Here is a 12,448-nt window from a genome sequence, read left to right on the forward strand (position 1 = left end):
TTTGTCAGCCCTGCCCTATAAATCCACTTGCGCATAGCTTTTCATTGAAGACACAAAACAAATATGTCTAAAATTATCACAGTATGTGTAGAACACAATAAAGCCATCTGCAGTTGAAATGTTCCATTCCTTTCAGGTGTGTCAAAATCCTTGTCTGGCAAGGTTGAGACCAGTATTGTCTGAAAGTGGAGGAAGGGGGGGGGGCACAAATGAAAAAAAAATCTCTTTACAAGAAGAATAGTACTTCAGTAAAAAAAAAAAAAAAAAGGAAATGGTTATCACATGTTAAGGGGCCTGAAAAGGAGGAAGTCTGTTTTTGCCCCCCCCCCCTCCCCCCCCCCCCCCCCCCAACTCAGGCCTGGTTTTTCTGTCTACATGTAATTTCTTGAGTGATGCTCAAATTAGTGCTGAGTCAAAGCTATGATTTCCAATCATGCTGTCTGATCTCTAAATCCCGACGGATATCGGATGTTCAAGATCTGGAAATGGAGGCAGACAAACTTACAAGTTTAACAGGCTGTGAATTGACTCATGTTGCTTTACTTCTCGCTGGAAATTTAAAAGTTTCAGAGTTGTACAAATTTGTTTGTTTTGCCCATCAGCTGTCAGGTTGACCTGAATATACTGGAATAGGGAATAAAGTCTAGAATTCTGTAGGATAGAAATTTTCTTTTGAAAATAATGTGGAGAAGCTGCAGAAAATGAATGAAAATGTCAGTTTTTATTTTGGAGGTTAGAATGAAAAGAGATGTACATGTAATATAAAAGTATAATTTTCCTGTTTGGAGCCAGAAGGGTGTTAACTCAAATTTTAAAACAGACTTAATGCCCTTTCAGTTGTAAAACAGATGATCTTATGAATTTTTGATATAGGAGTTTCACAGATATTTCTACTAGTCCCAGTACATTGCTAATCTGCCCATAATTATATTTCATTGTCTTTGCTCTGTTGTATAAAAATAGATTTTGCTTCGAAAGGTACATGAAACAATTACACTTTTATTTTGGAATAAAAAATTTTACTGCTGAAGTGGGCATTCTACTCTCCATTAATAATGCTGATATGTTATCATATCATCTACCGGTACTTAAAGTTACTGGAACAGTGGAAGGTTTACATACAGTTGTAATGTATATCATGAAGTTAGAGAGGAATGAGAACTCTCTCCACTATTTTGCTAATTATGTGCAAAGCGCTCTCTTTGTTTTGTTACATTACTATTTACCTTGCAAGCTATTAGTAGAAAGCCTAATTAAGTCACAGTGATAAGGAAGTAAGTGTCAAGTTCTGTTATTAAATTTATGACAGATGATGTAACGTGTGCTGTGATAGGTCGGAATATAAAAGGACTTTGCTTCCTCTAATATTATTAGGCTTGAACTGTGCTCTGAAAATCATTTCATACAAGTGTACTTTGACAGAATGGATTGAGAGATCGGAGCTGTGAGGATTGTTATATCTATAGAGATTACTGTAAGTGTAAAAGTTCACAGTTGGAAAATAAAAATTGTCTTTTGTAATGGTAGCACTAGCAATCGATACACCATTATCCATTGATTCCATTGTAGTGTAGTTGTTGATACTTTTATTGTCTTTTGTTAAAGTTTGATTGTGTGATAATTCACCCATTTGTTATTGGCATGCCATTGTTATAATCACATGTTTATATTGTTAACTCATTAGGTGATAAAGTTGCGTGTGTCATAATTGCTGATCATTTGAAAAAAAGGATAGGAGGTTAAAGTACAATTTTATTACGTGACATCAGATTGCTCTTTGTGATACTGGTTGACCTTAAATGCACATACATGCACACACAAGAAATTGCAAAAACAATGCCCCCTACTCTATATCTTTGTTCTCTGTCTCCTAATATTGCCAAGCTCTGTTTAATATAATAAGGTTCACCTCTAATTGAAGACTTTAAACTGAGATGTGCTTTCAATTTTCTATTCAAGAACTTGAGGTGATTGACCAGTGAAAGATGAGATTGTTTGATGGAGCTATATGTACCTACCACAATTAAGTCAACTTCCTTACCATAATATAGTAAACATCCTTAAGTCGTTTGGACAAGACACTGGCCAAATATTGATAGTTCAAGGTCAAGCGCCAGTCTTTGACCTGAAAAGTAGAATATTTTTCCCCTTCACAAGTGTGTGATGTGTATTTAAAAGCCTGAAAGTCCCCTTTTGTTTGCCTTCTTTTGTAGGGAAGTTAAGCTTGCCAAGACTTCTGTCGAATTTGAGAGCTAATCATTTTCATTTTGGATTTAGATTTCAAGGAATTTCAAGGAATTTGGAATTTGATGTCCAGTATTTTCAAACCAGATAATAAAGTGAAATGACAAGAAGAAAAAAAGCTGAGCAGTGATGAAATACATTGTATAATAATGACCTCAAGAATTGTTAGTTATTTTAAGCTCATCGTTTCCAGAAAAACATTCATTAAAAGTTCATTACTCAGGATAAATTCTGACAAGTACTGCCAAATGAAATACATTCTTGTTGCTCCATGTTTTTAGAAGAACAAAATAGAAAATTTTGGGGTAATATTCTAGAAGGTTGACATCTCAGAAAGTTTAACCCCAAAAGGAGGAAATAACAAAACAAACATTTAAAAATAGAAAAAAAGGTTATAGGGAAAACATGTACAAATAAAAGATGAAAACCATTATCATATATCCTGTAATATGACTCTGATCTTGTTTTACTTGGGTGACAATAGGGCAATTCCACGGTAACGGAAGGACACTCAGACAAGATTTTTGAACTTCAGGTTCATACTAAAAGAACTGTTTTATTAGTATAAGATGTGAAACAGTACAGATATAATACCTATATAAGTGCCTTTAATTCTCCCCAAAAAAATTGTCATTATAGTTCAGTAGTTTAAGAATGTGCATATTAATTATCTCGGTAACGGAAGGACATAAAAATGGACATGGTTTTTCCAGTTAATTAGTGTTTATCCAAACTTTGTGAAGTTGATGAAGCTTTCCACTTGACTGAAACACATTTTGTTCCCCATAGTTTAATACATACTAATAAAACATTTCTTTTAGTATGAACCTGAAGTTCAAAAATCTTGTCTGAGTGTCCTTCCGTTACCGTGGAATTGCCCAATAGTCCCGTTGTAATTACTATTTATCTGTAATCTCAGGAAGACACTGCCAAAGGGAAATAATGTTGTCCCAAATGAAATAGAATAGAATCTTATCAGTTGTTATATCTCAATGTTGACACATGGCTGGGCCTTGAACCAACTCCTGTACTTTGAAACATATGTTGCAAGTGAATTCAAAGGTGCTATACATGTATATTAATTGCGTTCAGTTGAAATGAATCCAAAATATGACAACAAAAGCAAGGATCACATAATAGAATAATACACTTCTACAAATAAGAACATTTTGTAGGCTCAAATAACTACATCACTTTGAAATGTATTTTGATGAATTTTAAAGTAAGTAATAGACCAGTAAAGAATATCTATAGAGACTTTGAACAGTAGTACCGGTAATATAGTTATTCTGTTTGACATGATTGAGACACCATATTTCAGTTGAAAGTTTTGAAGTTGAAGTTAATATTAGTTGTTGCTAGGTCATGCAGGACAAGTTAAATGTCCAGAAGAGAATAAAATTACACCAATAAATATGGCTTTCTTGGGATTATCAATTTATCAGATATTAAATTCATTAGAAAGTGCATAACTTTGCTAAATAATTTTCATTTAATTTTAACATAAGATGACCATTATGATTCAATTTGATTTTTTCCACAAACTTTTAATAACTTTTTTATTTTTTTTTTATTTGTATGAACTTTTAAAACTTAATATGAATGGGCAGTTTATTTAACCATAAGAATGATGTACATAGAAATAATTGACAAAATATTATGCTTGAATAAAATGAAATGAAAAAGTTCTACCTCATGTGAACAGGTGAAAAAACTCTGCTGTTCTGTGTGTTCATAAAACATAAAACACTACGTGGTGTTCGTGTGTTAATCCCACTTTTTCTGTGTGCAAATGGCCCTAATGATAAAAAGACAATAATATTTCCTTGAACTTTAGCCTGGAGGAACTGATACCTTGGTTAATACATTCTGTCATAAATCAATTCAGAAGCAACTCATGATCTGTTTTTGTATCATTAGTTCCTGGTTTCTCAGGTGATTATTTGTGATAAAAGGCATTAATTTGTATTGTTATCTAACAAATCATTAAGAGCTTATGACATTGACAATGAGATGTTGTGTTCCTAATAGACCTGGCCCTTAATTCATTGCTTTCTTATAATCAGTACATTATGTATGCTACATTTTAAAAATCATTATACATTAACCATATTTGGAGTTCATAGCCTAGTTTACTCATGTATCAGGTGTTATGCACACACAAATCGTGCATTAGCTCGCTGTTTTCAGAATTAAGCTTGCTCATGACGACCAAATAGCTTGCCTGAGGCTAGTCAAGGCTATTAAGTTAGTCACGATTGCAATGTGCATTCTATCTCTGTAGAGATGCTACGTTATTGATGTACATGTAAGATAAATTAATGATGTTTATAAATAATGAGGGATTTTGAAGAAAAATCAATGAACTTGCTTGTATTAAATTTGTGAACTAGTTTAATATGGAAGCTTCATGTTCACAGTAGCTACAAAATCAGACTTTAGGCTTGTTTTGTAGGATGCAGATGTACTAAATGTATCGCTGTTGATATATATATCTGTTTGTAGACATATTTCTTTCCATTTTTTTCCAATTAGTATGAGTACGACAGTTAGACAATACTTTTCATAAACCACAATGAATTTCCTTGAGTTTTAGCAACACCCTAGCGGGATGATAGGAGCTCATGCACTACTAGGTTTTCTGCACATCTATATTTAGAAGTCTGTACTCATTCAGTAGTCTACAGTTTTTCATATACATTTGTATTAAATCATGGATTCATGCTGCTTGAGAGTCTGAGAAGATATGTACATGTAGTGGTTTCCGTATTCTGGCATTGTAGTACAGAGGAGATACTGCTCCAAGCGTAAATTGTTTGGTATCCTAATATGGTCTGAATAGGAACATATTTTGAACACAATTTTTTTTTGTTGCATGATTTTTGTTCCCTGTGAAATGTGAATGATACAACATCTATTTATTATTTTTATTCAATACATCAAGGATAGTATCCATATAAAATGTCTGTATCATTTCTGTTTGGAAGAAAACACCAAAAATGCTTTTCCAATTTCCATACCTATTCTCTCAAGTTGTTTCTTTTCACCCTGTTAAGGTACCTTGGTAATTCTTGGTACCATGCTGTACGTGCATTTTGTCTTTATTCATTTTAAGTGGACTTTACAGACCTGTTGATTTTTACAGGTATGTAGCTCTGATCTTCAATAATCATGCAATTACTGACGTGCAATTACTGACGTAAATCTGACGTGCTACAATGTAAATGTATGATGGTACTTTGTATCTTCATGGATAAATTGTGCATATATTGTTGGTTAGAACCTGCTTCACTCCCAAAACGATTGTTCACAATGGTTCGAAGAGAAAATTGAGTAAAATGTTTGTGTTGCTTCTAGGTATCTGTATGTGATGTTATAATGCCAGAGGTGATTGAAAGAATAACTTTAACTTAGATGATAATTAAACCCTTGACAGGATACAGCTGTAATCCGTAGACCTACTTTTGGTGAAAATACTGGATTTTTAGAAGTCATTGGATGTAGATTGATATACCAGGTCCGTTATTTCAGATGAAGCAGTCGGCCTGTTTATGCTATCACTGGTTTCCTGTACCATAGCCGCACTACACTATCTGACTTCCTCAATGGGGATGGGATAGGATAGAAACCAATTTGATGAGCGAAAGAGAGGGAGAGAGAGAGAGAGAGAGAGAGAGAGAGAGAGAGAAAAAAAAAGAGGGAGAGAAAGAAAGAAAGAGAGGGGAAGGGAAGGGAGGGGAGGGGAGGGGGGGGGGGGGGGGGAGGGTATAGGGAAAGAGAAAGAGGAAAAGAGTCACAGAGAGAGATCACTAGCCCACATTGGGGAGAGATGGAAAGAGGAAGACAGAGAGAGAGAGAGAGAGAGGAAAGAGAAGTATTGTAAACGAGGAAAGGAAGCAAAAGTGCTCACGTGAACAATTTTATCTATTCCATGAAGTTGCATTGTGGGAATCACAACGAATGGAAGTGGCGTGGTTCTGAAGTACAGTTGGTAGAGACGAGCGAAAGTAGAATAGCATGCACACACCCACTGGCGTATATGTCTAGGAGCATCGATCGTTCAGTTCCTGGTGGTGGTAGTAGAATCGCACATTGTATCATTTCTGGAAGCCTTGGCAAATTACTTGGGTACCATCACAAGTGGATTTGTAGATATTGTGATCTATATGAGGGTAAGTTGTCCTGTACAGCTTAATTTACAGAGGAATATGCACTTCACTATCCATGAGAGGTGTGGCATAATTACTCCGTGCTTGCTTGGGAGCTCACTTCCAGAGGGATTTACAATTTATATGATAGTGATTATTCCAAGTATACAGCTAACATGTGATCTCCTGCTTCTTTACTATATGGAACTGTTTGTTTAGTGGATTGTATGTTTTTTGTATTGATGACCATATGATAGGTTCAACGTGCTTTTTGGTACCTAAGTGGTAGACCTATGGCTTTGAGTCCTATCTGACGGATTCAGTTGAGCGTTGATGCCTGACATAATAAGGGCTGTAGATCATGGAATTGGTCTTGAACCAGGGCCTTGTTGCACCAAACGTACTGTTGATGGTAACTTTGCCATCAATGTTAACTACCATGGCAATATCACTCAATAGCCAATCTAATCAAGGATTCAATGGAAGCTATCATTAATTACAAAGTTACCATCTATGGTAAGGTTTGTGCAAGGGGCCCAGAATCAGTGACCCTCTTGTTTTGAAAGAGACCACTGTTCTACCGCTGAGCCATATCCCACCGCTGCCACCGATAAATCAACCTTATATTTTGAGCAACCCTTGGGGGTGCACTACAGTAAGTCAAGGAGTACAAAGGCACTCTGAAGTAATAATGTACATATATAGTTGTTTTGGTGGGCTATTAATTGTGATGTAAAAAATGTAGAGCACCGATCTAAATCCAAATATATCAGGGTTATACAAAATGATGATCAGTCACACCAACGAAACCAACACCAAACTGACGCCAGACCGACCGAACACACAATTACATGTACATTACCCTGGCCTGAATGGCCCAAACTGGGTCTGTTTGGAGTCGATGTGTAGTTGTTTTGGAGGTGTGACTGGTATATATATACATTACCCTTATGGAAATTGGTGCAAGCTTGCCGCGAGCTTGCAGTGCAAGCTTGCAGCAAGCTTGATCTGCGAGCTTGTTTCAAGCTCACCCGTGAGCTTGTTTCAAGCTCGTTACTAGCTTGCAGGGTTCCAAAAATGCAAATGAGTTATATCTGTCAGCCAATCAAAACAGAGGAAATATATTTTCAGGTCTAACAATCTGCAAGCTTGCAAGCTTGCCTGCGAGCTTGTTGCAAGCTTGCATGTAAGCTTGCAGCAAGCTTGTTGCGAGCTTGCAAGCTTGCAGATTGTTAGATCTGAAAATATATTTCCTCTGTTTTGATTGGCTGATAGATAAACTCATTTGCATTTTTGGAACCCTGCAAGCTAGTAACGAGCTTGAAACAAGCTCGCGGCAAGCTTGAAACAAGCTCACACAGCAAGCTTGCAGATATTGAATTATATTTGCAGGTCTAAAAATCTGCAAGCTTGCGCAAGCTCCCAAGCTTGCCTGCGAGCTTGTTGCAAGCTTGCTGCGAGCTTGCATGTAAGCTTGCAGCAAGCTTGTTGCGAGCTTGCAAGCTTGCAGATTGTTAGATCTGAAAATATATTTCCTCTGTTTTGATTGGCTGACAGATAAACTCATTTGCATTTTTGGAACCCTGCAAGTTAGTAACGAGCTTGAAACAAGCTCGCGGCAAGCTTGAAACAAGCTCACACAGCAAGCTTGCAGGTATTGAATTATATTTGCAGGTCTAAAAATCTGCAAGCTTGCGCAAGCTCCCAAGCTGGTAAAAAAAGAGAAGCGTGCAATCTTGCAGCGAGCTTGCATGCTTTTGCAAGCTTGCGTGGTAAAAAATCCAAATGGTACCCTCAGCCAATTACAAAATATGCAAGCTTGATGTTAGCTCGTCGCAAGCTTGCCGCAAGCTTGCCGCAAGCTTGCTACAAATTAAATGGAATAATAGTAACAGTATGGACAATAACATTGACAGAGATCTACAAAAGATACATCATATATGTATCAACTGGTTTTAATGTTACCTGAGTTTTAAGTACATTTCAAAGACATTGTAGTGCTGCAGCTAGACTTCTGAATACTTGTACATGTAATAACGACTGTCTGAAAACATTGACAAAATATTATTCACACTTTTGATATCTCTATAAAAAAAAATTCCCTCTCAAAAATGAAAGAAAATGAAAGGTATTGCCATGGCAAGTCTGGCACAAATTGAATACATAGAAGTGGAGAAAATTTGTTCCCGAAAGACCTGTGGGTGCCATCTTTTTTGGGGGAAAAAACACATAGATCTAGGTCTAGATCTAGTCTAGTCTAGTCTACATAGTATAAAACCTATACCTTTTCACAATTGATGTAAAAACATACACGCACGCACGTCAACACAAACACACACACTCAGAGACACAAACGGGGTTGAACAAAATGCAGATAATTAATGGATTTTGTTGAATCATTTTTTTCTCTCCCACTTTACCTTTGTTACCTGTTTACCTCACACACACACACACCCTCACACACACACAAACCCTTAGAATCAGGGTAAAAACTAAAACACACACACATATACAAACAAAGAGGTAGAGAGATAGACTGAGAAATTGCGTCCAGAGCCGTTTCAGATTATACTAGATCTAGAATTGGAAGTTATGGGCCTATAACTAGTCTAGACCTAGTCCTGGTCTAGACCTAGACCAGCTTAAACCAGAGACTATCGCCCACACTGACCCTGTCAAATTCAAAATTGCCCTGACGTCCCCACATCTACAAACTAATATACACCCTACCCGTTAAGTTAAAACTCAGACGAGTATCTTGGAGGACCAACCGACTAAGTACCAAGTAGACTAGGCTACCAACTAGTACTACCTAGTCTAGCTAGTTTAACTAACATTTTTTTGGTGATGTGGGACTGAGTCTGAGTTTTACATTATTTAATGAAAAATTATCAAATTATTACAATTTTCCTGTTTTATTTTCATTTTAATATTGCTTTCCAGAGATTTATATGTTAAATGTTGTTGTGAATTATTATAATGTAAGTGCAATATCTCACAAGTACTTACCATTTTGAAGTTGATTCACACTTGACCAGTTCACAAAATGTTCAACAAAACTTTGAACCAACCACAAAAAATGAACTATCTTGGAATGGCCAATAGAGGGCGCGTGACATTTTTCTGATTAGGATCTTGTTGGCACTGGGAGTGTTATCTTTGGAAGTCAATAACTTTTTAGTAAGAGAAGTAATAAATATAAAATTTTCACAGTGTAATAAATGAATATAAATGCATTTTTTACAGTAATTCTTTAGGATTTTCATTGTTTCCTCTTTTTTTACAGATACGAACAAAAAGTGATAAATTATGATTTTAGTGAAAAAAGTCAAAAAATTACATTTTAAACCCTAAAAAAGGTTCAAAATATCATCAAATATTATAAATATTCATATCATGTGATAGATAATTTCATTATCTTTCATTAGACACAATATTCATTAAAATTGAGGCTCTTTTTAACAAATGACATGTAAAAAACAACTGTTAGGCGAAATCAGGGTCAAATAAAGGTCATTGACCTCTGAAATCAGGCTCCACCACCCACAACACACAAGACATCACTTTTCAGACATGTCTTAGGATGTTTTATCCAAAAATTAAAACAAAACACTTGGTCTTTTTTTTCAATTAAAGAAATACATCAGGCAATTGGACTATTAGTTTTGCTTTTGTTTAAGAATATAGTTTTTGAATCAAATCGTTTTCCGGCTAGATTTTAGCAAGGTTTGATTAAACGCTCATTTAAATTATATATTTCGTTTCAACCATTTTTGTTGACTCTTGCCTGGTCTCTCGTAAATCACAGTGAAAAAGGAAATCATTTTTAGAGTGTTGGATGGTGTACCTTTTTGTACAGTGAAAAGTGAGTCATGATGCGATATTTAATGTTTGTTTTATGATCATCCATCTTTAATCCTTTTTCAAAGGTATAATGCGCTATAAGAACTGTACTATTATTATTATATGTGTATAAAGATCCCCTATTTTATACCTCATTAGCAAAGAATCAAAGGTTTTGAGATAATTATTGAACAATTTAATTGTGCATATAAACTTTTGTGCTGTATGTTTACAGTGACAATAATTTGGTCATAGATGGGGTTTGTCCATAGCAGTCTGACATAAGTTTGCGGCAAGCTTGGCAGGGCTTTAGATTGCACCCAGCAAGCTCCGCAAGCTTGCTGCAAGCTTGCAGGGCATACACTGTCGGCCTGCAAGATTGCCAGGGCTTTAGATTGCGCTCCTGCAAGCTTGCAGGGATATCCTCTTTGTCTGCAAGCTTGCAAGAGCTTTAGTTTGCGCCCCTGCAATGTCCGCAAGCTTGCTGCAAGCTTGCAGGGCATACACTGTCGGCCTGTAAGATTGCCAGGGCTTTAGATTGCGCCCCTGCAAGCTTGCAGGGATATCCTCTTTGTCTGCAAGCTTGCAAGAGCTTTAGTTTGCGCCCCTGCAATGTCCGCAAGTTTGCTGCAAGCTTGCAGGGCATACAATGTCGGCCTGTAAGATTGCCAGGGCTTTAGATTGCGCTCCTGCAAGCTTGCAGGGATATCCTCTTTGTCTGCAAGCTTGCAAGAGCTTTAGTTTGCGCCCCTGCAATGTCCGCAAGCTTGCTGCAAGCTTGCAGGGCATACACTGTCGGCCTGTAAGATTGCAAGGGCTTTAGATTGCACCCCTGCAAGCTTGCAGGGATATCTTCTTGGCCTGCAAGCTTGCAGCAAGCTTGCATGAATATCTCTCTTTGCCTGCAAGCTTGCAGCAAGATTGCTGTAAGATTGCGCGCAAGTTTTGCAAGCTTAAATTTGTAATGCAATCTTATTAAGCTTGCCGCAAGCTTCTAACAAGCTTGTAACAAGCTTGCCGCAAGCTTAAGTTTCTGTAAGGGTAAAGCAGTCCAAATGTATAAATTGACAGTGTTTTCAGACTCATTTTACATTTTTCTGTCAAATTTGTGGCTTGAGTAGTAACAAGACTTGCGAACAAAGCCAAAACACATATTGAAATTGAGTGAATGAGAAAGCATCATTGTTGGTAAAAACGTTGTTGTGAGCTTTAATCAATTACATGTAGCTCAAAAGATGTTGGCAATTTAATGAACGAGATTTATTGCTTGTAACATTACTATCAGCACTGTATGCAGTTGTGTTAACGGTAACATCTTGACGAGTGACACAAAGATATCCATTACATAATGCCTGAGTAGGAGGCCAGTACAGAGCCAAAAAAGAGAACAGCTACAAAAAATTAAGGACAGGTGTCAAAACACAATGGGCATTGATTAACTAATGATTATGTCCTCCTCTCTGTCTATATGAAAGACAGACCTCTTGGGGATTCATGCCTATCTCTATTATTAAATTGATTTGAAGAAACTGATGGATTATAAATGAGATGTAAGGATTTGATTTTGCCCCCTATCCTTTATCTAGTTATTCTATTGCGACAAAGTGCAATCTGCTGATGGCATGGTTGGTTGGTTAGTTTTGAAAGTACCTTCATTACAAATTTATGTCATGCTATGTTAGTTTGCACGGTCACTTGGAACTATTCACATTCACAAGGACTTGCATTTTGCAGCTTTTTTGAAAGCCTTCACTGTCGACTTTATATGATATATTTTTTAACACAAGTATCACTGATTCACCACTTTCACTATCAATGCAACGATTCAAGTTCTCTGTACTTAAGTTGTTCTCCAGAAATAACTTGCACATTTGTTGAAGATTAAAATAAAAATTTGATAGCATGTGATACAGAATATTGACAAGATTTTGATACCAAACATTTCTAGAACAATCAGTGAAAAAAATACACGGGGGCTCGGGGCGAATTAGCCCCCGAAACGTCAAAAAGAGCCCCTGAAAGTCATAAAAGAGCCCCAAAAAAATTGTATAGAGTTCAATGCAAAACAAATTAAAGAGTGTAACTTTAATGCAAGCAAGCTTGAAAAGTAGCCCCCAAAATGTTTTAAATAATTTTTTCCCTGAGAACAATGAAAGAAGAATAAAGCACAGCACAAAGTCTGTTTAAAGCATCCTGTTACATTTATCATTGTG

At 36.4% G+C, this 12,448-nt stretch overlaps 1 protein-coding gene across 2 annotated transcripts in view; it reads left to right on the forward strand.

Moving 5' to 3' along the window:
* Positions 1-12,448, forward strand: part of LOC590420 (neuronal-specific septin-3) — a 54,799-nt gene that overhangs the window by 7,685 nt on the left and 34,666 nt on the right. Inside the window, exon 1 of one of the 2 annotated variants that reach the window (XM_030984191.1) lies at positions 6,221-6,416. The exons of the other annotated variant lie outside the window; for it this stretch is intronic. Within the exon in view, the coding sequence (XP_030840051.1) occupies positions 6,284-6,416 (133 nt within the window). The 5' untranslated portion in view covers positions 6,221-6,283. Of the gene's footprint in view, positions 1-6,220; positions 6,417-12,448 lie in introns of those variants that run through there. 2 annotated transcript variants of the gene reach the window in all.

The sequence above is a fragment of the Strongylocentrotus purpuratus genome, unplaced genomic scaffold, assembly GCF_000002235.5.
Source record: "Strongylocentrotus purpuratus isolate Spur 01 unplaced genomic scaffold, Spur_5.0 spur5_scaffold_14, whole genome shotgun sequence".
Taxonomy (NCBI): Eukaryota; Metazoa; Echinodermata; class Echinoidea; order Camarodonta; family Strongylocentrotidae; genus Strongylocentrotus; species Strongylocentrotus purpuratus.